This window comes from Petaurus breviceps, unplaced genomic scaffold (assembly GCF_028583685.1).
Source record: "Petaurus breviceps papuanus isolate PSGF00001 unplaced genomic scaffold, PetGlider_PUasm1.0 470, whole genome shotgun sequence".
NCBI classification, from domain to species: domain Eukaryota; kingdom Metazoa; phylum Chordata; class Mammalia; order Diprotodontia; family Petauridae; genus Petaurus; species Petaurus breviceps.
In genome coordinates, this window is record NW_027186350.1 from 7,550,364 (window position 1) to 7,578,293 (window position 27,930).

The following is a 27,930-nucleotide window of genomic DNA, read 5'->3' on the forward strand; positions in this document are numbered from 1 at the left end:
CAAAGTACTGGGGGCTTTATTTACAAGGATGGGGGATAGCTGGGGTCCCCTTGGCTTCCATGGGCTATGTACAGTGGCCAGGGTAGGCAAGGGGGGTAGGGCTAGGGGTAAAGCTATTAAATTAGAAAAGGGCTGATTGAAAAGGGCGGGGGGAGGCCAAGGAATAAATACTCGCATGGGAGGAGGGGGAGAAGAGGTTGTGTCATAAGTCACTGGAAGTAGACTTCCTCTGGTGGTTGGGATCGGGCTGTGGAGAAAAAAAGGAAGGTGGGAGTGAGGGAGGCTTGGAAATTGGACAGGGGAAAGGCATGGGCAGGAGGAGAGGAAGCTGAAACTGGAGGGATTTATTTGGGAAAACATGGGCAAGGGGATGGTGTTGGGTGGGGGTGGAAGGGCAGTCCCACAAAACGGAGAGCACACAGGTGGCTGGTGGTGGTGACCACGGTGGGGCATTGTGGGAAGAATTACCATGGCACCCCTACGTGGTCATTTCTTCTTCAGGGAGCCTTTGCTCTTTTCCTTGTCAGCTGACCGCTGCTTCTTCATCTTTTCCTCTTTCTTAGTCTTGCTCTGCAGGTTCTCATACACATCCTCCCGGTGTCTGCAGCAGAAGAGGGGTGGGTAGAGTCATGGGGGGAGGCAGGAAGAAGAATAGGAAAAAGGGAGGGTGGAGGACTGCAGAGGTGGACAAGACCCAGCCTGGTGTCCTGGGAAGAGTCCCTGGAGGACAGGGGCTGACTGCCCTTCCTCTCCTATGATCAACACTGTCTGATGAAGAGGAAGCCTGGAAACCACTCTGAACTTTAGCCTCCTCGTCTCGGACTTTAATCTTCCATTCAGTATGTGTTGGGGGGAGGAGTACGAACCAGGAAGGAAGATTTCCTCCTAGCCAGCCCTAACACAACTCAGGCAGGGGATTAGAAAAATTTGGAAGCAAAGACTCCGACAGCCCTCGGTCCCAGCTCTGACACTTCCTTACTTACATATTTGAGCTCTCAGAACCCATTTCATAATCTATAAAAATGAGGGGGTTGGCCTAAGTAATCTAGAGGGCCCCTTTTCCAGTTAAAAAAGATTAGGTGACTAAGTGACTATAATAATGTAAATGGAAAGAATTTTTTTCTAAGGGGTGGGGGTGGGGGGGGAATGATACTGAATGTTGTGTAAAATGATACCAGCCAACGTTGGTCCTGGACAGAAGTCGAAAAGATATACTTGCCTCCCTTCTTGCAGAGGAGGAGGATGCGGGGCTGGGCTGTCTGTGGGGATGGGATACTGTGTATATGGGTATTCTGCCTGATACGGCTGATATATGGGTTGGTTTTTCTCCATTTCTCCTCCCCCCCCATCCCTACTCCTCAGCTCTCTCTTTTTTAATCTTTTATTTATTTTTTAATAAGGGATAATCCTTTGTATAGGGAAGGGCAATATTCAGAAATAAAGATATCAATGAAAATAAGATTTTTAAAAAGCTTATATGACCTATGCCTACTCTTGGACAATGTTTAACCTCAGTCCATGGAAAATAGGAAGCTGGGTTGGTATACAAAGGCCCTGAAAGGTTACAGTTAGAGGACAGGAAAGTCACTCACTTTGAGGAGGTCCGGGAGGCCTTGGCATGGGTATTCTTCATGGCTGGAGGGTACCCGATGTTTCCATACTCTGACTCCACCTGGCCTTTCTGGGACTGGGGGAGGGGATAGTGAGAATAAGTGTCGTGGCCAGTCTAAGGTTAGCCCTTTTGTCCACACCCAAACCAGCCAGCTCCTGCCTTGGTGCATTTTCTGCCTCCCGGTTCCTACCTGCAAGACATCTAGTTTCCTCTTGGTGGTTTCAATGAACTGTGCAATAGCCATGTAGATGAACTTGTACTGGGCCTCTGTCTGTACCATCCCTGAACGCTGGGCCCGAACCATCTGGATGGTTTTCTGAATGTCAATGTCACAGTCCAGACCTGCAAGGATCATTGATCATTGATTATTGATCAGGGACCTGGACATTCTCCCTGTTAGTATAACCCAGGTCCACAGGACCTTGTTTTCTCTTCACAGAAAGGAGTTATCTGAGCACTGGTGTACTTGAGATTCAACTAGGGTCAACAAGGGTGATGAAAATGAGAAACAAGTCATAAGGGAAGGATGTTATCCCTTCCCATCCCGGCTCCCAACGTACTGGGAAAAGCAGTTCCTCCTCCTTCCCACCCCTCACCTTTCGTAGAAATGGCCTCCATGATCATGTCAATAACAATGATAGTTCCAGTCCGTCCAATGCCAGCACTGGGGAGAAGGGGAAAAGTGGGGGAAGTCAGTGATGGGTGGGGAGGGGTCAGCTAACTTTGGGGGAGGGCAGTGGTGGTCCCAGCTGCCCTGAGATACTGACTAGGAAAAGAAGGGAGGTTGGAGAGACTGAGAGGTTGAAGAGGTAGGGGCTAGGTTTGTGGCTATGCTTATAACAAAACCTCCTTCCCCAAGTTCTCTGCAGGTGGTCCTCTGCCCTGTTCTCATTTGGTCTCAGTCCCCCAGGCCTTTTACAATTGTTTCTCTTTCTCCAGGCAAAATCTAAGTCAGAGGTTCAGCATTGTCAGGGAAGAAGGTGGGCAGATTAATGGTCTAATTCTTAGATTTCTTCCTTCTTACTTCCTCCTGATTTCAGTTAAGCCTGATCTTAGTGAAGCCTGAAGTCTGATTTCACTTTTTAAAAAAGATATTGGGATTTGAAGAAACCTTAGAAGTAACCAAATCCTTATTTTATTTTTTTTGCACCAGACTTGTGATTTAATTTCATTGGTACAGGGGACTTTCTACTGAGGAAACTACAATGCAGGTGAACACCTGCTCTATAACTTAAGGTTTTGTTTTTGGTTTTGGTTTTTTTTGGGAGGGGGGGAGGAGGGAGAAAAGCAACTGGGATTAAGTGGCTCCCCCAGGGTCACACAGGTAGTAAGCGTGTGATGTTAAATTTGAACTCAGTTCTTTAGCTGCCCTAATTTAAAGTCTTTCTTTCTTTCTTTCTTTCTTTCTTTCTTTCTTTCTTTCTTTCTTTCTTTCTTTCTTTCTTTCTTTCTTTCTTTCTTTCTTTCTTTCTTTCTTTCTTTCTTTCTTTCTTTCTTTCTTTCTTTCTTTCTTTCTCTTTCCTTCCTTCCTTCCTTTCTTTTTCTTTGAGGCAATTAAGGTTAAATGCCTTGCCCAGAAACATACAGCTAGTGTCAAGTGTCTGAGGCTGAATTTGAACTCAGGTCCTCCTGACTCCAGGGCTGGTGCTCTATCTACTAGCTGTCCCTTGACTTAAAGTCTTAAAAAGCTTCCTGGGAGCACTTGGCAAAAAGACTTGCCCATAGACGGTATGGGGCAAAAGAAGGATATGAGCACAGGCCTTCCTGACTGTGAGCTTGCTCCTCTAGTCATACACAATGCCATGCCCCTCAAAGAACTGGAAATCGAGGGGATGCCCATCAATTGGGGAATGGTTGAACAAGTTGTGGTATGAGAATGTAATGGAATACTATTGTGCTATAAGAAATGAAGGGCAGATGGACTTCATCATAACCTGGAGAGACTTAAATAAACTGATACTGAGTGAGAGGAACAGAACCAGGAGAACTTTGTACACAATTACAGACACATCGTATGCGTAATGACTAACGTTGATAGACTGGGCTCCTCTCAGCAATGCAAGATTAGAAGACAACTCCCAAAGACTCATGATGGAAAGGATATCCACATTCACAGAAAGAACTACAGAGTCTGAATGCAGACGGAAGCAAACTACTTGCTGTGTTTCTTTTTCTTGTTTTGTTTTGTTTCCTCTTTCCCACTGATCATTCCATCAGTTATAATTCTTCTTTACAACCTGGCTAATGATTAATGAGAAGATATTTGTGGATCCTATATTCGAGTGAATGCTGCCTTGACGGGGGGGAGAGGGGAGTTGGATTTGAAACTCAAGAGACTGTGGAACTGAATGTTATAAACTAAAAGTAAATAAACAAATAAAAAAAATTGCCATGGCCCTGTCACCAAGTCCTTTGTTCATGCTCTTTCCTGGGACTGGAATATCCTCCCTCCTCCTGGTGAACTATCAATTAATCAATAAACATTTATTGAGCACCAACTATGCCTACTACATGTCAGGCACTGTGCTAAGTGCTGGAGATTAAAAAAAGAGGAAAAAGACCATCCCTGCCCTCAAAGAGCTTACAGTCTAATGGGGAAGACAGCATGCAAACAATTATGTCCAGAGAAGCTAATAGGAAATAATTAACAGAGGGAAGGCACAGGAATTAAGAGGGACTGTCGGAGGCTTCCTGTAAGAGGTGAGATTTTATCCAGGAGTTAAAGGAAGTCAGGAAGGTCAACAGTCAGAGAAGGGGAGGGAGAGCATTCCAGGCATGGGAGACAGCCAGAGAAAAGGCCCTGAGCCGAGGGATGGCACATGTATTCATGGAATGGCCAATATCAGTCTTTTAGAGCCTAATTTAAATGTTACTCCCCTTCAAGAACTCACACACTACTTGGATTTCATAACACAAAATTTTGTTATAATATTCATCACAATACTGTGTATCATGTAATCTGTGTCTCTGTCTTATACTGATGTTTTTCAGTCGTGTCTGGCCCTTTGTGAACCCATTTGGGTTTTCTTGGCAAAGATACCAGAGTGGTTTGCCATTTCTTTCTCCAACTCACTTTGCAGATAAAGAACTGTGGCAAATAGGGATAAGTGACTTCCCCAGGTTACACAAACAGTGTAACCTAGTGTCTGAGACTGAATTTGAAGTCAGGCACACCTGAATCCAGGCCCAACCCTCTCTCCACTGTGCTATCAAGCTACCCCCACCCATACATATATCTCAACTTTGTACTTCCTCCAGCACCTGGCACCGTCTGTGCTCAACACATTTGTTTCATTAGTAACAACGGGAACCTAAAGAATCATTTTTTAAAATTTGCAGATGGCTTTATATATATTATCCACCTGAAGTCTCACATGAACCCTGGGACGACAGGACTGCACCTATAATGCTCATTTTAGTTATGGAGAAACCCAAGGCTCAGAGAACTGTTCAGTCACACAGCCTGTATCAGTTCTTCCTGACTCAGATCAGAAGTCTATCCACTTAAGGCACACCAGCTCTCTTTAAAGATGAACTCACAAAATCAAAATGTGAGAGAGGAACATATTGAGAGAAGGAGAAAGGGAGCAATAGAATAGGGTAAATTATCTCACATAAAAGAGGCGAGAGAAAGCTGTTACATTGGAGGGGAAGAGCAGGGAGGTGAAAGGGGATGAGTCAACCTTACTCCCATTGGATTTGGCTTAAGGAAGGAATAACATACACACTCAACTGGGTATTTTACCCTACAGGAAAGGAGGGGGGAAAGGGATAAGAGAGGAGGATGATAGAAAGGAGTGCAGATTAGGGGAGAGGGTAGTCAGAAGCAAACACTTTTGAAAAGGGACAGGGTCAAAGGAGAAAAAGAATAAATGGGGGACGGGATAGGATGGAGGGAAATATAGCTAGTCTTTCACAGTATGACTACTATGGAAATGTTTTGCAGTACTACATATGTATAACCTATATTGAATTGCTTGTATTTCCAGTGGGGGTGGGTGAGGAGGGAAGAAGGGAGAGAATGTGGAACTCAAAGTTTTAAAAACAAATGTTAAAAAGTTGCTGTTACATGCAACTGGGAAATAAGATACACAGGCAATGGGGTATAGAAATCCATCTTGCCATACAAGAAAGTAAGGGGGAGGGGGGGAAGGGGAGGGATAGAGGGGGATATAGGATAGGGCAGACTGGGAGAAGGGGTAATTGATATGCTTGCCATCTTGGGGTGGGGGGCAGGGGAGAGATGGGGGGAAAATTTGGAACTCAAAATCTTGTGGAAATGAATGTTGAAAACTAAAAATAAAAAAATGACATCCAATATGGATGTACATATAAAATAAAATAAAGACAAACTCACTTATTTTAACAAAGAAACTGAGTCTACACCCATTCTTTCCTAGCTCCTTTCGTCCTCCCTACCCTCTTCTCCCTAGTCTGTGCAGAAGTAACTCTGATCCTAGCCCTGGCATCCCACTTCACCTCTGACGTTTTCCCTCTTGGCATTCAGTGCTTTTAATTACTTTCCCCTTCCCAAAGTCTCCTCACCAGCCCTTCACCCTACCTTATTTCACCCCAGGGTTCCATGGCCCTTTGCTCTCTATAGAGTGACCCTGCTGTCTTCTGTTCTGCTTTTGGAATTTCTCCTTATGAAAATCTTGCTTTCCCTTCTACTCCAAAACCCTCACAAGAAGGTTGCTCTTTCTAGAAGCATGGGACAATGGCATAGAAGGTAGGATTGGGCGCCCAGAAGTTGGACCCTCTTTACTGAGTTCTGGGGAAGGGGCAGAGAGCAAGGATGGACCATCCCTATTCAACTCACTCAACACCATTCCTCCAGTCTAACTCCTGGTCCCTACACCCATGATACTAGGTTTGTCAAGCTGGTGGCCTGAGTCACACTGTCTAATTTCAAACCCGTCTTGTCAAAAATAGCTTCACCCACTTCCTTCCTGTGATGTCTATATAAAGGCCAAGGGGATTTTGAGAAGCTTAGCCCAAGGAGCTATCAGGAATGGTGGCTTCTGGGTAGGCAGCTTCTCCCCCTGCCCAGACATTGCCCAAAGATCCTCTCAATCATGAGGGCTGGGGCCCAGTCCTATGCCACCACTTTTGCTGTTTCCCTCCCCCTTTCTTCCTATGACCATCCTCCCTCCACCCCCACCCACACTTCTCATAGGAAATGAAAGCAGAGAAATCATATAACCCTCACAGTCTGGGGCACAACATGGAGTTCAGCACTGACCAAAGGAGCTTAGGCAAAATACATTCCAAGGCATTCTCCTGCCCAGCTTTAGTCTGATTTCTCAGTAATATCTTAGAGATCTAAGTCTCCTATTTAATAATTGAGAATACTGGGCCCCAGTTCAATCCTACAAATATTTATTAAGTGCCTGCCACATGCAAAGTATAGGAGATACAAGAACAAAAATAGAAACAAAAAAAATTCCCCGCCCTCAAGGAGTTTACATTCTATTGGCATAGACATACAGTGATTTGCTTAAATTAGTTAAGTGCTGGAGCTGGGACGGAAACCCAGGTACTCCTGATTCTCAGTCCAAGGTTGATTTCTTTTTTTGTTTCTACTAATGTCTTTCTCTCAGACCCTAAGCCCAGGGACAGCTGGAGGACCCCACTATTGCCCAACTCTGTTTAACCCAGAATGGCATCTCATCAAGAATGAGAACACTAATCAGAAGGGCTCTAGGGAAGTTAGTCAATTCATCTCTCACACTGAGCCACAGTAAAAAGTGTACTGGATATAGACCTGGGTTGAAATCCCGGTTCTGCTACTTACTGACTGTGTGACCTTGGGCAAGTCACTTAACTTCCCTGAGACTCAGTCTCCTTGTCTGTTAAAAATGAACGATAGGGCTTGACCCAATAGCCTCTAAGCTCCCTTTGAGTTCTAAATCTAAACCTAATGACCTCTGAGGTCCCTTTCAGTCTTCAGTCCTATAATTCCCAATAGTCAGGAACTACAGTCAATAATAATTTGGCTCTTATGGGGAATATTTCTCCCTGCAAAGGCTAGATTGGGAAGACCTAGAATATGACTAAGCAGACAAAGCAAGTCCCAGGGTTTTAACAGAAATTCAGAAAAGGCAGTAGCATGAACCTAAAGCCCCTGCAGCTTCAGAGAAAAGGATGAAGAGAGCTGTGGTCAGGAAGGAGCCCTCCAAGGGAAGGATCTTCAGAAAAAGGGAGGCTTTCTCTCAGAGACGATTAGGGTTTAACCAAGTGGGTCCCCAAGCTCTGGGTCACAAGATTTAGTGCCAGGATGACTCCTAGACACCTTCCAGTATGACCTCATCATTTTACAGATATTACCTCTAAGATCAAGAGCCAGCATGAGGTTGTGGGTAGATAACTGGCCTCTGAACCTGGATTTGAGTCCTGGCTCTCATCCATATGGGTTGTGTGACCTTGAGGAAGTCACTGACCTCCCTAGCTTTATATGGAATCTTTTTTTTTTTGGCTCTCATTTGTATATAGAAATGGTTGTATTTCTTGATGATCTTTAAGTTTACAATGAAAATTTAAAAAAAAATTAAGTTGTTCAGATCTCTGGGCAACTCTCTAAGACTATGGATAGCAAGGCAATTGCTGGCTTGAATTGCTAGAGGGAGTTTCCTCATTGAGTTCCCTGTATAGAGATGAAGGTCAAAAAATCTCCCCAAAAACCCAGGACTGGAGTTCTGAATTTGTGGTTCACAGACTTTTAAGGAGTCTATGGATAGAGCCATGAATTTAGATGAGAAAAAAATTCCATCTTTGTTTTTCCTAATCTCTAACTAAAGCTTAGCATTTCTTTCGATTATTATTTCTCCAAGTCTTATTCTGAGAAAGGGTCCACAGGCTCAGCAGACTACCGAAGGGGTCCATGACTCAGGAAAATGTAAAAACCTCCACTCTGATATCAAATGAAAACTCCTCTATTTGGCATTGACAGCCCTTCACAATGGGCTCCAAACTACCTTTCCTACTGAATAGGATATAACCATTCCAGAAAAACTGGTATTCTTTCTGTTCTTCCATTTCCTAGTCTATAGTTGACCTAATCTAACTCTCTCATTTTTCAGATGAAGACACTGAAGCTTATCAATACCCAAGTTCATTAGTAAAAGAGTCAGGATGAGAAGTTGGGTCTCGTATCTGAAATGGGATGGTGGCAGTCCCCCACATCTCAAACACATTCCTTCTAAACCTCTGCCTTGTAGCATTTCCTATTTCCCTCAAAGACCAGCTTAAGCACTTCCTCCCAATCTCTTTTCCTGATCCCTCAAAATCCTTTTGCTTTTCCTCCCAGTTCTCCCCCCATCCCAATAACCTTGTGTTTCTCTCCTCTGTACCTATAGGTAAGGGGGTGGGTGGGAAGAGGAAGCCGTACTTTTTGAGGAAGCACAGGGTGGAGTCTCATCTCCTCTCACCTGCAGTGTACTATGATAGGCCCTGCATGGGGCAGACTCTCCTGTCGCTGGTTGATCTGGTCCAGGAAGCTGAGGACACCTCCAGGTTCACTGGGCACCCCATGGTCGGGCCAGCTCAGGTATTGGTAGTGCCAGATCTTCCTCACCAAGTCCCCCTGAGACAGGGCATTGGGAGTATTGGCACCCACTCCACTTGCTCTCACCATCCGCAAGGATGCCACAACCTTTTTCCTCCCCACTCCCTCTTGGTAAGGACCCTAGGGGGTTGGGCAAGTCCCCCTCCCCAACTGTGCAGACAGAGAGACCCTGTGCTAGGGTAACTTACATTGTCCAGTGGGGACACCTGCAGGCTCCGGACCTTGTACTCAGGAGTGTCATGTTCCTTGCAATTGAGAACAGAGTATAGGCCATATGCCTGTTGGGTCCCAACTTCAGGCCAATAAGGGACACACTTGTTCTGTGAAGGGAGAGAGGAAAAAATGGCAGTGAAACAAAACAGAGAAGAAAGAAGAGAAGGGAGATGAGATGGATGGGGCAGGATTCAATAGAACTAACTAAACTTTTATCAGGTACCTACTATTACTACATGAAAGGCTACGGAGCAGCCTGGTGCCATGGAAGGAGTGTTGGTCCTGAAGTCAAGTTCAAGATGAAAGCTGAGATTAGACTATTTTCAAGGTCTCTTTTGGGCCTAAATATTTCATGATTCTAGGTACTGTGGAAAATACAAAAATAGCACAGCCCTTGTCCTCAAGAAGCTTACAGGCTACTAAGAGGAGATAGGAAGGGGGTGAAACTTTCTTGCTGCCTGTTAATCAGACCTGGATGCTGCCGTCTCATCCTTGCAAGATCATCCTGATATGATCGACTATAGGGGAAGACATATTGTGAGGAAGTAAGGAGGAATGAAGGGAAGTTGAGCCCCCTCCCTAATTGAATCATAGGAATTTGGGGCTAGAGATATTAGGTTGTCATAAATCCCTTGCTGTCTGTTACTGGACTGGCATACACCATCCTATTTCAGACACGAGAGACCCAACTTCTCATCCTGACTCTTTTGCTAATGAATTTGGGTATTGATAGGCTTTGGTGTCTTCATCTGAAAAATGAAAGAGTTAGACTAGGTCAATGTTTCCCAAATCAGACCAAATCAAATTGTTTTGGGACTCTGTACGCTTCCTGAATTCTCCACCCTGATGGAGCAGGGAAAGAAGTACCAGGCAGAAAGAAAGGCCACTGACCAGAGGTTCTATCATAATATAAAAGACACTATTATGAATAGATTCAGATAAAGCACTAAGCTAGCAAAATTATTCCTGAGGCCAGATTCTTAGGCTTACTTTAACTCTTACTCCAAATGGCATTTCTCCATTTTACGCCTTCTAGGAACCACTTATATAGTTATACTTTGGTAATAAAAATGCATAAATGCCTTATGTCTCAAATAAATAATAAATGTATGGCTTCTCTACCCTGGACCTCCACAACACTGCGTTTCTCAGGAGCTTGGATATTAAATACAGAAAATGTGGGGTAGATTTGTTGACAAGTATGGTAGAGGAGGATGTAGTAAGAAGGAAGGAGGAAGAGAAGAGAAAAACGAGAGCTTCATTTCTTTAAGTCAACAGGTTTTATGGAATCAGGATTTTGGTTAGTTGAAGTTTTATAGACCCATAAAAATTTAATTTGGGGTAGCTATCTAATTTCAGCTAGGGAGACTGGCCGGTTTTAGATAATTTCTATGATGCCTTCTAGCTCTGAGGACTCTCATTTTAGACACCAACTGGGAAACAGTCAGACCAAAGCAAGGTTGAGAGAAGAGAAGAGGTCAGGAAGTGAGAGGAGAGTGAGAAGAAGGAAGAAGAGGGAAGTATGGAGGAGGAGAAATGGACCATTATTATTGGGGGATGTACCATACCCGACCCTTCTCCACCTCCCGGGTAGTCATGACAATAACTTGGGAATTTTCCTGCCACACCATCTGCCAGAAGTCATTCACTGTGGCATCCAAACAGCCTTGGCTGGCGATATAGATCTTGGCATTTTCCTCTGCACTCACCAGCTGGTTCTGAGAACGAGGACCGGCAAACCAATCATTAGACTGTGAGCTGCTTGAGGGTAGAGGTTTTCTTTTGCCTTTCTTGGTATCTCCTTAGCATATCTAGTAGGCGCTTTATAAATGCTTATAGACTGATATATCTCCAGAGACATAGATAGAATCCCATCACTCTAACCTCACTCACCCCATCCCCTAACCCATGAACCTGACCACTATGGACGGTCACACCTTCATCAGTTTCTGTTTCTAAAATTGGTGTCATGTCTGTATATGCTGTCTCCCCCACATCAGTCCATGAGTACCCTGAGGACTCATACCTCCTCCTCCCTCTATATCCCCAGACTCCATCTAGACAGGGAGCTACCACTGACCTTGACATAATTAGCATTGATGTAGTCAGACCCTGGGATGTTGCTGTCTCGACCTTGCAGGATCACCCTGGTGTGATCAACTATAGGAGAAGACATATTGTGAGGAAGTGAGATGTGAAGAGGAGTTAAGCCCCTACCTTAACTGGATCATAGGAACTGGGCTAGAACTATTGAGTTGCCCCAAATCCCCTCTCTCTACTTCGCCACTCAGATTTTTTTAGTTGGTGGCAAAATAAAGGGGCAAGAGCTTCACAGGGGAGGTGAGATGGAAGACTGTAGGCCTAAAGGGGATGAATGGTGGGGCTGGAGGCTTTAAGGGGGAGAGTGAGGTTCCATGGGGAGGTGGGCTCTCACAAGGGAGGATGTTCTTGTATCGGTTCTTGCTCTTATTCTCAGGCCTCTGCCCCTCATGCCGCTCATACAGATTCTTCACCTCCTGCTTCTGAAGACTCTAAAAGACGAGGAGAGAAAGGGCTTTAGCCAGCGGGACAGAAGAAGGGTGAGACAAGGAAACTGGGTAAGAAAGACAGACACTGAGATAGCCAAACGGCAGGGAAATAAAGAGAGAAACGGAATGAGAAAAAGGCAAATGATAGACAGCCTTAGGCTCGGGGTCCCAGTCAAGAGCTGAAACAATAAAAGCCTGAATGAAAATACTAAAAGTGATGGACTAGTAGCTGAGGACAGGGTGTGAATGAAGGGGTAGATGAAAGAATAAATATTTATGAAGTTCCTACTATATGCCAGAAAAGAGGCATGGTGATGTAGTGACAGAGAGTCTGGAAGACCAGGATTCAGGTCCTGCCTCAGATACATACTGTCTGGGTGACCCAGAGAAATCACTTGAATGCTCAGTACTCAGGCTCAAGACCACAAATTTCAGAGTGCTAGCTGATAAATACTTTTTGCTGTTGTTCAGTCATTTTTCAGTCATGTCCAACTCTTCATGACTTCATTTGGGGTTTTCTTGGCAGAGATACTGGGGTGGTTTGCTGTTTCCTTTTAGAGTTCATTTTACAGATGAGGAAATTGAGGCAAACAGAGGTAAGTGACTGTGACCAGGGTCACACAGTCGGTAAATTTCTGAGGTTCAATATGGATTCCAGACTTGGCACTCTATCCACTGCACTACCAAGATCATTATTCGTTTGGAGGAATTCCTCCCTGGATATTCCTTATGCAGTAAAATCACAGGTAAGGTGAAAAAGCATATGGTAGGGATAGGGGCAAAGTGGGGAATGAGAGAGGGTGGTCTTTACTCTACAAACTCCTCAAAAGAATCTTCCTAAGGCACACATCTAACTCCATCAAAAAACACTCGGTGGCTCCCCAGAGATTTGTGTTCCAGGTGAACTTGACTACTTCTCACTCCCCAAACACCTCCTCTCTGCCTCTTAGACTCGTCTTCCTTTCAGGCTGCGCTCAGATGCCACTGAATCCCTCCAGTTTTAATGCTTGTAAAACCACACAAGAGCAGCTTTCCAGAGGACTGCTGCTATGAGCAGCATTCAAGGTTCTGATTACAGAGTACAGAGAATTCTCTACTTATTCAATAACAAATCAGAAGAAAACATTCACAGAAAATCTAAATACAGCATCCACAGTGTCACAACTTATACCTTCATACCTTCTGTTTCTTTAACAGAGGCTTAATTTGAAAGTAGGTGCTAAGTCCTTCTCAGCTGGGCAGTACAAAGGGACCTTCATATTTCATTACTGTTACAATACTTTCACCCATTTCAATTATGCTTTAGAAGAATGTGAGCCCCTTCAGGGGACTGTGTCGGGTGTTTGGGAAGTGTCAGGTTGGGCCCTAGGGCTAGAGATACAAAGACAAAAGGACCCGTCCTTGCCCTAGGGGAAGAAAAGATAGACATCTAGGGGCAGATACAAAAATGGGGAGGAAGGCACAGGAAAGGCTTCCTTTATGACTTTGGGTGATTAATCTTCTCTTGGTCTCAGTTTCCTCATCTCTAAAGTGATGAGGTTGGACTAGTTGGCCATGGAGGTCCCAGCCGTGATGCTACATTGCATGTAGAAGGTGATGGTTGATCTGAGCTTTGAAGTAAACTGAAATTCCAAGACATGGGAGTGAAGAGGAAGAGCATCGCATGCATAGGAGCCAGTAGAAAGAGAGGCAGGCAAATGATAGAGTGAGGTGTGGGAGAGGGTCACCAGAGAGGCCAGTGTGGCTGGATTGTAATGTGAATGAAGGGGAGCTGAGGGGTGCTCTGGAAAACTTTTAACAACTGGCTCTCTGGAGAAAAAAGAAAACCAACTTATATACACTACACACTTTTTAAGTCTAATCTGCAATACACACATTTTCTCCATTGCTTTTTTTTCCCCAAGACTAAACAACCAACAGAGCAATAAGGCAAGCCTGGATTTGTAGCAATGCTCTGCTGAAAATTTAACAATCATCTCTCAAAACCAGTGGTAGGAGCTGGCTCCAGGACACCCCTGGGGGTAAGGTACAATGAAGATGGAAAGGTGGGTTAAAGTCAGGCTGTGAAGGGCTTCCAGTGCCAAACCAAGGAATTAATTCTGATCTTACAGGTGGAGTAATTTATGGAGCAGGAGAGTGACTTATCTGTGCTTTAGGAAAACCACTTTGGCAGTTGTGTGGAGGAGGGATTGGACTTGAAATGGGCTGGGTGAGGGGTCATCGAGACCTGAACCAGCGACGAACCAGCTGGACTTGGAATCAGGAAACCTAAGACATGTGATTGGACAAAGGCTTCCTCATCTATCTATCTAAAGGGGATCACAGTGGCAGATATCTCAGGGTTGTTTTTGAGGATCAAATGAGTAACTATATGTAAAGTACTCTGCAAACCTTAAAATGCTTTGTCAATGTTAGCTACTGTTATGAAGGTTCAATCTAACAACCAGTGGTAGGAGCTGGGTCCAGGACACCCCTGGGGGTAACATAGGAGGTAGAAGCAACGGAGTATACATGTGGAGTGAAGAAGAGAGCAGGTCCTCTTCTCTCATCTTTCCAGTCTTCTTATACCTCCTTTCCCCAAGTACTCTACGTCCCGGTTTCCCTGGTCAAATCCCACCTTCGACAGAAAACCTTCCTCTGTCGCATTTTCAATTTATCCTGAATCTATAGCTGATTCGTACTTACCTGTTGGCATGTCATCCCTCCCCTTAGACTGTGAGCTCCTTGGGGGCAGGGGTTGGTTTTTTGTCTTTCTTTGTATGTTCAATGCTTAGCAGAGTGCCTGAACATAATGCATGTTTAATAAATGTCTATTGACTTGACCATTGGTGACATTGCAGTTACAAACCTGGGTGACTGAAATGTCTAATAGGCAGTTGGTAATGTATGACTGGAGCTAAGGCAGAAGTTAGGCAGACCTAGGAGTCATTAGCACACTCATGTGAGCTGGTGAGGTCACTAAGAAAAAGTACAGAGAAAGAAAAGAAGGCTTAAGGCAGAGCCTTGGGGAACTTCCACAGTTAAAGGGCATGGCAATGAATTTGGGGGAATTTTGTGGAACCAAGACTCCATGGACAGTAACTCGCAGGGCCCAGACTCTTGCAGGCTTGTTCAGGGCACAACAATGCCTCGGTGCTACTCTGTTCACCCACTTTTCTGGGACACTCACCTCAAACTCCTCCCAGAATCCAGCCTTGGATGTCTCCTCTGCTTGCTGTTTCTTGTTCAATTCCAAGACCCGGTTTTCTATGTCAGCTGCATTCACTCTTGTGGCATAATACGGCTGGGGCGATGTCAGGAGATAATTGGACAGGGGGGAAGGAGAGTGAGTGTGTGTCAGGGAGAAGTGTGAGGCAGAGCTGGGGAGTCAGGAATCAGGGGGAGGAACAGACACAGGGGAGAGCCCTCTGCTCACCTGTCGCAGATAGACAAAGGTACCTGAGGCCTCCTCAATTCCTGTCTTCCTGAAATGTTCCACCAGGTCTGTGAGGCTGTCAAATGTCTCAGAGCCACCCACTGTGTAACGGCCAGCCTGAGAGACCAGAGTCAAAGGCATAATGATGGGAAGAGAAAGGAAAAGAGAGAAATGCCAAGGCCTCTCCAAGCTCAACCTGCAAGGGCAAGCCTTCTCCTTGATCTCCAGCTCAACTCCCTGACCCCTAGTACTAAGCCTGAAATTCTAACCCCCCCTACCCCTCACACCCCATTTTTATTTTTCCCCTTTAACCAGGGTGGCAACACCACGGGGGTAAGATGTAGCATTTTCCTGTTGGTTTTTTGAGACAGCATTGCCCTTCACACTCTTCCTAGATGAGAGGATGGGGATCTCTGACCAACCCCCTTAGCACCCTGTGACTGGGCCCCTTATGCTATGTGGTGGCTATCCCCAACCATCCACCATTTGCCCGGTTCACAACCCTTGTCCCCTCCCTGCCACTGTGTTCATCTTACCTCACACATCACTTTGATATGAGTGACCCTGAGTGGGGAGCCCGGCCCAGCCTTGGGCTGGTCACTGAGTACAGACAGCACAAAATCACCAGGTTGGCTCAGGCTCTCACGAACCAGAAATGTCCAGGGTTCACCCTTGGCCTGAAGCAGCGTCTCAGCCTGGGCCCCAGACATGTGGCCATGGTACCACCTGACGGGATAGAATAAGGGAGGGAAGCAGAGAGTTGGGGTGAGAAATGGGATCAGAAAAAGAGGGAAACAGATCCAAAGAAAGGAAAAGAGTCAAGAAGACAGAAACTGGGGGAGACTAGAGAGACAAAGGAGAAATTCAGAGACAGAGGAAACATCCGATTAGGAAACAGAGATGAGGACATTCAGACTAAGTTAGAGAAATGATGGGAGGCAGAGTAAAGAGATGAAGAAAGATGGAACAGTGAAGCTATAGGCAGAAACAGTAGATTCAACAATTTAGCAAATGGTTATTATTAAGCATATTCTGTGTGCCAAGCTCATAGTAATCTCTGTCAAATAAACAGAGATTAGGAAAGACAGGAAGTCACATGAGGAAGAAAGTCCTGGGAGATAGCCCCAGGGGAGTCTGGTGCCAAGAATGGAGGGTGATAACATAGAGGACCCCAAAATCCTATTACGGTAGAGAGGAGAGATTGGGTGCTGCAGAGTTGAGAGGTCAGGACAGAAAGCAGAACTTTCCCCAACATCCCCCTAACTCCCCCCCCCTCCCAACCTGTTCCCTAGAGGAAACAGTTAACCCCAGGGCTGCCCAGCCCCACAGGAAAACACGTGATGGAAAAAGCAAAAAGCTCCCTCTGGGGAGAGAGTGAGAAGTGAGGTTTCTTCAGCCTAGGGGTTGAGGGGGGGGAGAGATTTTCCAACCGCAGGGATGATGAGGTAGGAGGGGGAGGGTAGGACAGACAGTCTTAAGAAAAAGAACTTAATTTTTTCAATGCTTGTATAGATTAGTCAAGGCTTCAGTGACCACTGACCTAAGGACCCAAAGGTTTCCTCTCCAGTCCCCACCACCCAACCCTACTACTAAGCCAAGAGGACTCTACTGCAGAAGTAGGCCCCCAGACTGAAAAGCTCTAAAGTCTGGTCCCCCACCTCCAACAACAGGAAGAGGAAGTGTCCATGCAAATACTGAGTTGCCCACAGGCTAGTGATCAAGTGCAGAGGGAACAGATGCAAATTCCCAAGGGAAACCACTTTGAAGAGAAAGGAAAGGGAAGGGAAAAGAAAGGTTGCTGGAGGGAATTCCTTCTTCTGGCCAGAGGGACAATTCAGATATACAGGTTTAGACACATCTCTTTGAAAGTCCCCCCCACCAAGTGTGGTCTTCATTAAAATCCAGTGCCTCCATTATACCCCAAATCCTTGGCTCTACCTTGGTTTCTTTCAGTTCCTTTTCTTGCACCCCTTCACCCCAGTCCATCTTCCACTGTCATTCCCTCCATAGAGCCCACTGCTTCTGGCCTTCATGACGCCCTCAACCCCTATGTCCCGTGTAGATCCCAGATTGGGATGGGAAGAAGGACTGAAGGAACATGGTAGGTGAAGCAGCAGAGAGGAACCACCATTACCAAGGAAGGAGGAGAAAGTTGATCTTGGATACTAAGTCTAAAACTTTCTAAAAAGTAGTGAATAATAACTGTCATGCAGTCCCTAGGACTGTTCTTAGCTCTTTCTTGATCAATCTTTTAAATCAGTGACTCAGACTAATAGCATAGAAAGGCCTACTTAGCTAGTTGACAAGAATATATAATATATACAATATAATAATAGCTGACAAGAATAGCTAGTATGATAACAGAAACAGGATTCAATACGTGCTGAGCAATTAGTTGCACGAGAAAAGGACAGGCCAACATGGCTTGGCAGAAGCTAATGTGAAAAGACCTGGATATTTCAGATGATTGCATGCTTAATATCAGAATCATGAAATCTTAGTTTTGGAAAAGACACGAGAGGTTTTCTAATCCAACCAATACCTAAATACAAATACTTTCTGCAACATACACAACAAATGGTCATCTGGCCTTTCTCAAAGACCCCCAGTGACCAACAATACTGTGATACAGCTGTTTTAAAAAATCTAATGCAAAATTAATAAAAGTATAGTGTCCAGAGTGAGAGCGGAGAGAGTTCCTCTGTAGTCTGGTCAGACTAAATCTGGTATATGGCACTCAGTTCTGGGTACTACATTTTACAAGGGGCACTGATAGATATGGTCTGCAAACCATGTGAGAAGAGGAAGGATTAACATAACTGGGGATATTTAGGCCAGAGAAGAGAAGACTGAAGGAGAACATGCTGTCATGTGGAAAAAGAAATAAATGCATTTCATGAAGCTTCAGACCATAGAATGAGCAGCAACAGATGGAAATTACAAGGTGGATTTTGGCCCAAAAGAAAAAGAACTCTTTAGAAAGAACTAGAGCTGTCCATCTAGGAATGTCTGGAAGTGATTGCGGGTCCAGTTGGAAAACAGATGGCTATCTGCCAGGAGTGCTAGAGAAGGGATTCTCGCATTGGGTGGAGGGGAAGGACATTATATTAGGCTCACCTCTCATTAGGCACAAGACCCTCCTAAGAGTCCAGGGTCAAGGTTACCGTCCCTTCTGAGGGAGGTTAAGGAGTTAGGGGGGAGGGTCACCTCACCTCTCACTGGTGGGGTCAGAGCAGTTGAGTGGGTATTTGAGGTGGATAATGGTGCCATCCCGGTCCTGTAGGACACCCTGCTGTTGAGTGTAATACTCCACCAGCTCTGTCAATGTAGCAAACTTCTCTCCTCCATAAAGATCGTAGAAATCCCCCGAATTCTGGATGCGGATGTGGGTCACTTGGTCTCCTACCCTGTGGGACACCAACCAGGAACAGTGAGAAGGGGAGCAGAAATGGAAAGGGGGAAAGCAGGGGTAGGGCTGGAACAAAGCCAGAAGGGTCCGGCAGGGAGCAGCGGGCAGTAGGAGGCCTTCGGGCTTCATTCCTGGGAGTCCCAAGGGGCGTCACACAGGGTGGGGAGGTAGTTTGGGTAAGATGAGGCTGAGGAATGAAGGTATGGGCAGAGTCTCTAGGGGAAAAGGAGGAAGGAACCAACCTGACTGAAAGGGAAAAGTCTCCTTGGTTCTTTCGGCTGGGCCGGGCCAAGAAACTCCCATGGACCCCGCGGCCCTTCAGCAAAGTCTCAGCATCCAGTCCACTGAGATCTCTGTGAAACCACCTGTGGAAGGGACCCCACAGCTGGGGATGAGGGCCACAACAGGCTAGGACAGGTGCTGTCCACAGCCCAGGACTCAGCCACACTTTTCTGGACGCAAGGCAGCACCTGGTCCCCTAAGCTCCTTTGTGGTCCCTCCCACCCCCAGCATCATGCGCCCTTGGTCCTTACCTCACCATCCTGGGAAGACTTCCTGCAGGGTAGGCTGATGGGTGAGGAGGGAGGACAGTATAAACGGGCCCAGGACAGGGCTTGGAGTTCTCCCTTGGTGCCACAGAGCCCAGTCCCTCCTTGCACTGGCCCCTTGTTCCCAGAGGCACCACCAGTACAGGGCAGCTGGGGGGGAAGGCGGGGACAGGAAGGGGCGAGGCCAGACCCCCAGAGGGAACTTGCTTCTACTTCTGCTTTTGTCGACAGGCTGAGACAGCAGAGTCTTATGGAGGTGGTTCTGGGACCCATCTCACAGAACCGTGTGATTTCTGAACACGCATGAAGCGTGTGTGATAGCAACACAAGCACAAAAACACATAGGCTCGTGCGGATACCTGCTCACAAAGATCACACACGTGACCTCACATGCAAGCGCTTGCTCATGTGCACAGAAGACAAATTCATCTGTGACTTACTTCTAACACTTCTCCCCTCTTCCCAAGCCCTCCTTCATCTTGATTGCTTCTATGGTCTGACCCCCATCCCTGCCCACGCTGGGAAAGAGAAAGAGAGCCCACCGGGTAAAAGGTCACAGCAAAAGATGACCCAGGCTCCATTGTCTCTAGGGAATGGGGAAGCAGGGGAGAGAAGAGGACATCCTGGGACAGGGCCTGGGAAATCACGTTCGACAAGGACAAAAGCACCGAGGAGCGGAAGGAGAAAAAACAGATGATATGACCCATGGGTAGCCTTCGGGGTAGTGCATGGCTGTCCTTCCTGCTCATGGGCCAGGCCAGAAGGCTCCACCAGAAGGGAATCTTTGGTACAGAGCGGCCAGGTAAGGCACAGAATCCTAGAACTCTGCCTTCCCTGGCTCCGGGGTCAGGGCCACCTGCCTCTAGTCTATTAGGGGGTCCTGGCTGTTCTTCTAGCCTTCTCGCTTGGCATCCATTCCCTAAAGGGCTCTCTGGGTTGCCAGAGAAAAGATGACTAGAAGCCTAAGAGCCTCTGCAGCTAAAGAATAGTCTGGGGGCTCCCAACTGACAACAGTCATTTTAATTACTTATTTTAATTCCTGCCAGTCATTCTTCCCAAAGCAACCCAGTGAAACGGTTAGAGCTCTAGCTTTGGAACCAAGAAACCAGGGTTCAAATTACAGCTTTTACTGCCAACTTCCTTCCTTCCTTCCTTCCTTCCTTCCTTCCTTCCTTCCTTCCTTCCTTCCTTCCTTCCTTCCTTCCTTCCTTCCTTCCTTCCTTCCTTCCTTCCTTCCTAACCTTAGGAAAGTTTACTCACTGTTACTTGCTGGGACTTGGCTGTCTCCTTACCTGCAAAATGAAGGAGCTGGATGAGTGAGAGGATAGATGATCCCCTCATCCAGAATAGTTTCTCCCCCCTCACCCTGGCCTCCTATCCTGGAGCTCTTAGGACTATGGGAAGGATGCAGTTAATCATCAAATGGTTAGCAAAACATAATTTCCACCTCCATCAAGGGGCCTCCAGTCTGGGAAAGAAATTGACCCAGATCATCCCAGGTTAGAGGGAACCAGGGAGGCCAAGGGCATTGGGGCAGGAGGCCAAAGGCTATACTGTCTCTGCTGCTTAAGGACAGAAAGGGAAGGGAAGGGAGAGAGAGTGTTGACTTTGAAGGTAAGTTCACCCCGGAGCACACACAGATTCACATACAGTCCTCAGACACCTAGACTGCATACCAGGAGCACCATCCCCACTGCCAAACATTTGTTGAGCACCTGCTAATATAAAGAGACCTGAACTAGGCCCTGGTGCTAATAACCCCTCAGTCACTAAGCATGTAATAAGTGCTTTTCATGTGCCAAGACCTGTGTATACAAAGAAAGGCAAGATGACTCTCTTCATGGAGCTCACATTCTAGACAACATGGAAATCCACTCTGTATACACAAGGCAGATGTCAGGTAACCTCAGCGGGAAAGAAACTAATAGCAGCTGGGGAGCCTGCGAAGGCCTTTGGTGAAAGGTGGGATACAAGGCCAGGGAAAACAAAAGGTAGAAGTGAAGCGGGAGAGCTTTCTAGGCAGGCTAACAACAGGGACAAAGACTCAAAACCCAAGAGGGCTCGAGGAAAAGCAAAGAGCCCACAGAGCTGGAAAAAGGTGAGGTAAGTGTTAAGAAGGTAGGAAGGCAACCAGTTGGGAAGGATTTTAAAAGCCAAAATGGAGGATATACTTGATCCTGGAAGTAACAGGGAGCCACTGGAGTTTATTGACTGAAGGTGGAAGATGGGGATGGTATGGTAAGATGTGCACTTTAGGGAAATCACTTTGGGAGGATGGTTTGGAGTGGCACTTGAGGCAGGAAGACCTATTAGAATTCAACTGTAAATAATTCAGGCAAATTCTGGAAAGCAATTTGGAATTCTGCCCAAAAGTTACTAACTGTACATGCCCTTTGACCCAGAGCTAACACTATACAGCTTATGCCCAAATGAGCAGGACCAAGAGAATATTGTATACAGTAATAGCAATATTGTTTTAAGAATGACTTTGAGCAAATAAGCCATTTTGACTATTATAAATATCCAAATTAACTATGAAGGACATAAGAAGGAAGACATTGTCTGTATCCAGAGAAAGAACTTATAAACAGAAGTATGTTGGGGTGGCTAGGTGACACAGTGAATAGAGTACTGGCCCTGGAGTCAGGAGGACCTGAGTGCGAATCTGACCTCAGACACTTAACACTTACTAGCCATGTGACCTTGGGCAAGTCACTTAACCCCAATTGTCCTGCCTTCCCTCCTCCAAAAAGAAAAAAAAATAGAAGTATGTTGTTGCTGTCCTTTGTTCTCGAAGAGGACCATGGCATCAGGAAGGCAATGCTATAACTTGCAAGGGAATTCGATTTAAGTAAGCGAGGGCTATGTAAAGTCACCAGCCTCACTTTCTCTTCTGGAGTCACTTGGGTCCAATGGCAAAATATAGATAAGAACAACTAGAGATGGTCCCCTGTAATGTGTATAGAAAAATTTTATATACATACATAAATATGTACATATATAATATATATCTATTAGTGTGCAATGGTGGCCATCTCTTGGGAGAAGGGGGAAGAAAAAAGAAATTTACATGATAACTTTGTTGTATATTTAAAAGGAACAGCAAGTTGTACATAGTAAATTTGCAGTTTCACATGTAATCATCTTTTTTATTATACTATGTTATAGAAATAATGCTTGTATTCCATAAATTAAAGATAAAATAAATTTTAAAAGAAATCAAAGGATGTAAAAACAAAATTATCTATAACATTTTAAAAATTGAAGTTGATTTTAGTCAAAAAAAGGAGAAAGACCCATATGTACAAAAATATTTATAGCAGCTCTTTTTGTAGTAGCAAAGAGCTGGAAATTAAAAGGTGCTCATGAATTGGGGAATGGCTCAAACAAATTATAGTATATGAATGTAAGAATACTATTTTGCCATAAAAAATGGTGAAAGAGAAGAATTTGTGGAAACTTGGAAAGACTTGTGTGAATTGATGCAGAGTGAAATGAAGAACCAGGAAAAAAATATTTACAAAAACAAGACTGTAAAGACAACTTTGGAAGGACTTAAGAACACCAACCAGCTCAATGACTAACCATGACTCCAGGGGACCAAACATGCTTCTCACCTCCTAGCAGAGAGGTGATATACTCAAAGTGAATAATGAAGCATAGTTTTTTACATCACCAACATAAGGAATTTGTTTTGCTTGACTATGCTTATTTATAACAAGGGTTTTCTTTTTCTTCCTCTTGCCAATAGGGGTTTGAGAAGGAGAAAAAAATAAATGCATATTAATTGAGAAAAATACCAACAGTCTGGGTGAGAAGTGATGAAGGCCAAAACTAGGGAGATAACTGTGTAGGTGAAGAGAAGTGTTATAAAGTTAGAAATGACACAGTTGGACATGTTGGATATTTGGGATAAATGTGAGTAAGAAGTTGAGAATGACATTAAGGTGTCAGACCTGAGTGACTAGGAGAATGGCAATACCTTTCACAGGAATAAGAAAGTTGGGAAGAGGGAAAAACGATTAAGTTTTGTTTTAGACATCTTCGATTTGGATTGTTAGTTGGAGACACAGGACTGGAGGACTGGCCAAAAGGCAGTTAATTGGTGATTCAGGACTGGAGCTCAGAAAAGAGATTAGGGCTAGATAAACAGATCTAGTAATCATCTCTATGGAGATGAGAAGTGATGAGAACACCAAGTGAATGGGCCCAGGAAAGAAGATTGGGGAAACACCTACAGCTAGTGAGCAGGACATTTATAAAGATTTATAGAGACTGAGGACTGGGCAGAAAGGTGGGAAAGAGATACAGGAAAGGGAAGTGTACAAAAAAAAAAAAACAGAACTGGAGAGAATTGAGAATCCAGGAGGTTGTTTGGCAGTATTAAAGGTTGTAGAATGGTCAAGAAAGATGAGAATTGAGAAAAGTCCATTAGATTGGGCAGTTAAGTGATCCTTGGTAATGTTGGAGAGAGCAGTTTCACTGAATGTTGAGATCTAAAGTCAGACTGCAGAGTTTAGAAATGAGTGACACGAGGCTTGTGTTAAGAAGGGGGGGAGAGATATAGGACTATAGAGACTGGGGGTGATCAGATCAAGTAAAGATGGGCATGTAAGCAGAAAGGTGAGCAGGGAATATTAGAAATATACTGGGGATGATTGTGAGGACAGTCTGCTAGAGAAGACCAGAGGGGATGGAGACAAGGACGCATGTAGAGGGGTCATCCTTGACAAGGTGAAAGAGTTGTGGGCAGATGCCAGAATGATCTGAGAGGAGGAGGGGATCAGTGAAGGGTCTCAATTGTTTTGGTGAAATATGAGGTAAGGTCTTCAGCTGAACAAAGGGGAGGAATGTAGTAAGAGACTTGAAGAAGGAAGAAAAGCTTTGGAATAGCTCAAGGAGTGAGCGGAAAAGTGAGTTGATTAGGGAAATCATAAAAGGATTGCCTTTCTTCAGCGAGGGCCCAGTTGAGGTTACGCAACATTTGCAGTACATCAGGCAGGTAGGGGGCAAATTGTAAAAAAAAAAAATGCCACCTACTTTATCCTGAATCTTTATTTGGAGGAATTCATTTTCCTCATTCTTTTCTTCACCCTACACATACAACAAGTTGCTAAGTCTTGTGGCTTCTTCTTTAATACATCTCACTATCCATCCCCCTCTCTTGATTCACACCAAAATCTTCATTAAACTCTCCTCTGGACTATTGAAATAGCCTCCTAGGTAGCCTCCTTGCCTTATATTTCCTCTTCTTTTTCCAATCCACCCTCAACAAGCTGCCAAAGTGATAACACCTAAAGGCCAGGTATGACCATGTTACTCTCCTGCTCAAGAAGCATCAATCTACCTCTTCCAGAATCAAATATAAATATATCCCATATAAGCCTGACTCTAGCCTACTTTTCCAAGATCCTTACACATGACTCCTGTTAACACATTCTTCCAGCCCAGACAAACATGGCTTCTTATTATTCTTTCCATTTAACTCTATTCCATTTCATCTCCCATCTCCGTGTCTGGGATATACTCTTTCCCCTCCATCTCTTACAATTCACAGTTCCCTTGAGAGATCAGCTCAAAATTGAGGTCTTTCCTGATACCCCAGTGCTAGAACTATGTTAAATTCCTGTGGGGAAGAAAGGAAAATTATGTTTAATTTTTAATTTTAAAATAATTTTAATTATGTTTAATTTGAATATATTTTACATGTAGTTGTTGTTTCCTCTCATAGGATGGGATCTTTGAGCCAGGAATTCTTTCTCTTTTACCTTTGCACAACCAGCCTTTAGAGCCTTTTGGTTATCTGGTGAAACCTCTGGACACTTCCTCAGAATAACATTTTTTTTTTTGCCTTTTGGAGGGCAATTGGGATTAAGTAATTTGCCCAAGGTTACATGGCTAATGTTTTTGTGTGGCTGTTGAGTGTCCAACGTCAAAATTGAACTCGGGTCCTCCCGACTCTGGGGTGGGCACTTTACTCACTGCGCCACCTAACCGCCCTCAGAATAACATTTTTAAAGACATAAAATAAATAAAATTACAAAAAAATATAGTTATCAAAAATGATTTTTTTAAAAGTTCAGAGACCCTAGGTTAAAATCCCTAGCACTGGGAATTAAACAAATGCTTATTGACTGATGATTCTGTAGCAAATACAGTGTCAACAAAGATTTTTGAGGGGAGGAAGAGAATATGCACAAACCAATTACTTCAGAAGGTTGACTAGGTAACAGTGTGTATGTAGGATGCATAAGGGGAAGGGAATAAGTATTTATCTAGTTCCTACTACATGTTGGCCCTTTACAAATATCTCATTTGATCCTCACAACAGCACTGTGAGATAAATGCTGTTATTATCCCCATTTTACAGATGATGAAACTAAGACAAGAGAGGTTAAGTGACTAGTCCAGGATCTCATAGCCCGTAATTGCCTGAGGTCAAATTTGAACTCAGGTTTTCCTGACTCTAGTCCTGAAACTCTATCTCCCATGCCACCTAGCTGGCTCTCTAAATAGAGAAAAAAGACTGAAGGTAGGGAAATTGCTTCAATAGAATCATGAGAGAACAAGGAACTGAATTATAGTACTTACCTATAGTAGTGATATTGGGAGAGAGTGGAAATAGTGTGAATTTATAGACTTTGTTTCTTTAGACCTAGTCCTTCTTGATAAAATTTTTTTAGACTTCTTTTAGCACTTATAACAGTGCTGTGTACTCAATAGATGCATAATACATGTTTGTTGATTTTTTTTTAAAGAACATTGAAAGGAATTAGTCACTGTATTCCAGACCTAGAGATGCCTGGAATGACAGAAAAAGGAAGCTGAGTTTAGAGCACAGCTGCAGGTGGAGGTGCCCAGGAAGCAGTTAGAGATGTCAGGAGATCAAGGGCTGGAAATATAGATTTGAGGGGCTTGAAAGAAAAAAAAAAGAGAGACAAAAGTTACCCAGGTGAGAATGAGTGAATGGATGGATTATGGCTTCCAAGAAGAAACTGAAGAAAAATAAAATCAGGAACCTAAATGCTTGAGTTCTGAGAAGCACTCACATTTGGGGAAAGGAATAGGAAGTTGTATTGGCAAAAAGATGTCATAGACATAAAAGTTACCAGAGGTAGGATACACATCTCCGCCCTTCCCCCCAAACTCAAAGTGCCAACTTTGAAGCTCAGGGACCATTGTCATGGAGGGCAGGGGACAGAGATAAATCCGGGCAGGGCCAGAAGGGGTTTTTGACAATACAAACCTCTCTGAGCAAAAATCCACCTTCCCCTTTTCTCCCCCACCCCCAACAAAGTGTTCTAGCACAAAGCACACTAACATAATGCTAATGAATGTAGTAGCTAATGAATGTCCAGTCTGTGCTGGCCACCAACCACCACCACCACCACCACGGAAATCAAGGCCTGCCCCTTCCCTACTCCCCACCTACTGGATTCTTCTTCCACCGCGTGACACCACCTTTCCTCCCTCGATTCATCGATTCTAACAGTACTAAAGTCCAGAGGGTACAACCTGAAGGGAGTCAGGGCTGGGGGACTTACCCTGAGGACAGCATCTCCCCCAGCGGCTGGGTCTGAGTGGGTAGCCACAGAGAGGGCTAGGTGAAGTCACTGAGCCCACACAGGCCTGCCAGTTTAGGTAAGGGAGGAAACTCCGGAAAACTGGAGATTTCCTTATCCATCCCAGGTGGGGGCAGTGACAGCACAAAGACAACCCACTAAGTTAATGATCCAGAGAAGGGACCTGGGTAGGGGGCGGAGCTGGCACAAGGACCGCCCCTACCTGGGCAGCTTTTTTCAGAATCACCTGCAAATCCTGGCTTGACTTCTTCACCTTTCTTTTCTTTGTCAAAAGGAAAGGAGAAAAGTGGGGAGGGGAGGGGAGGGCAGAGAAAGAGAGAGATTGACTTACAGAGAAACAGAGACAAAGACTGAGAGACCGGAGAGCTGGAAGGAACTTTAGAAATCTTCTAACTCAATTTCCTCATAGTGCAAATGAAAACACCAGGGGCCATGAGGCCCATAGAAGAGATTGCCTAAGCTTCCACGGTTAAATAGCAGAGCTAGCATCCAAACGTAGGTCCTCTGACTCCAGATCTTGTCTTCCTATGGGATTTAATATCAAATCAAGGTCCCAAGAAGAACGTCATAAGTCAACCCCTCCTTTATAATTCTAGCTCTTATCCTTCACTGTTCTCTCTCCTGCCACCTAATGCTTATGCCCACAATGATCTCAATCTGTTTTCTAGCACAGGGTATAATCAACACATACCCAGCAGAGTAATTAAGACTTGATTTGATGAGAATAAGGTCTTAATTATTTTTTCCAGGGAAATTCTAGTTTTTCTGTGTACTATGTATGATTCACTGACGCCAGTTCCAAAGTGGTAATTTTAATTATTTCCTATTTACCCTGTACTTTGTATATATTTGTTTGCATGTTGTCTCCTCCATTAGATTGTAAGCTCCTTGAGGGCAGAGACTGTTTTTTGGGTTGTTTTGGATTTGTTTGGTTTTTTTGCCTTTTTGTATTCCCAATGCTTAGCACAGTGCCTGCCTGGTTCATGGTAAGCACTTAAAATATTTACTGAATTAAATTGGATATATGTATTAGGGAGCTGGAGATTGAGCAGAGACAA

General features: G+C 44.7%; 2 protein-coding genes across 3 annotated transcripts in view; both read right to left on the bottom strand.

The window, feature by feature from the left end:
- On the bottom strand, positions 1-27,010 carry PTPN6 (protein tyrosine phosphatase non-receptor type 6). Of its 2 annotated transcripts, XM_069101562.1 has the most exons (17): positions 26,834-27,010; positions 19,275-19,648; positions 18,984-19,106; positions 18,545-18,739; positions 15,869-16,058; positions 15,333-15,449; positions 15,087-15,200; positions 11,824-11,920; positions 11,470-11,549; positions 10,958-11,107; positions 9,365-9,496; positions 9,040-9,194; positions 2,209-2,276; positions 1,803-1,954; positions 1,593-1,687; positions 469-601; positions 1-247 (listed from the first exon to the last, which is right to left on the bottom strand). In XM_069101562.1, exons 2-16 carry the CDS (start codon positions 19,280-19,282, stop codon positions 487-489), a joined length of 1,791 nt encoding a protein of 596 aa, XP_068957663.1. In that variant the 5' UTR covers positions 19,283-19,648; positions 26,834-27,010; the 3' UTR covers positions 1-247; positions 469-486. The 2 variants fall into 2 exon arrangements, with proteins under 2 accessions (XP_068957663.1, XP_068957662.1); XM_069101561.1 differs by lacking the exon at positions 19,275-19,648.
- EMG1 (EMG1 N1-specific pseudouridine methyltransferase) overlaps positions 1-27,930 on the bottom strand; it is a 370,137-nt gene that overhangs the window by 26,913 nt on the left and 315,294 nt on the right. The window lies entirely within an intron of this gene.

What these genes read in the sequence shown, in the direction of transcription:
- PTPN6 (XM_069101561.1), bottom strand. An exon ending in GATTCTGGGAGGAGTTTGAG is followed by an intron (nt 11,921 to 15,086) that starts GTGAGTGTCCCA and finishes CTCGTCTTTTAG; the next exon opens with AGTCTTCAGAAGCAGGAGGT. An exon ending in ATACAAGAACATCCTCCCTT is followed by an intron (nt 11,550 to 11,823) that starts GTGAGAGCCCAC and finishes CTTCTCCTATAG; the next exon opens with TTGATCACACCAGGGTGATC.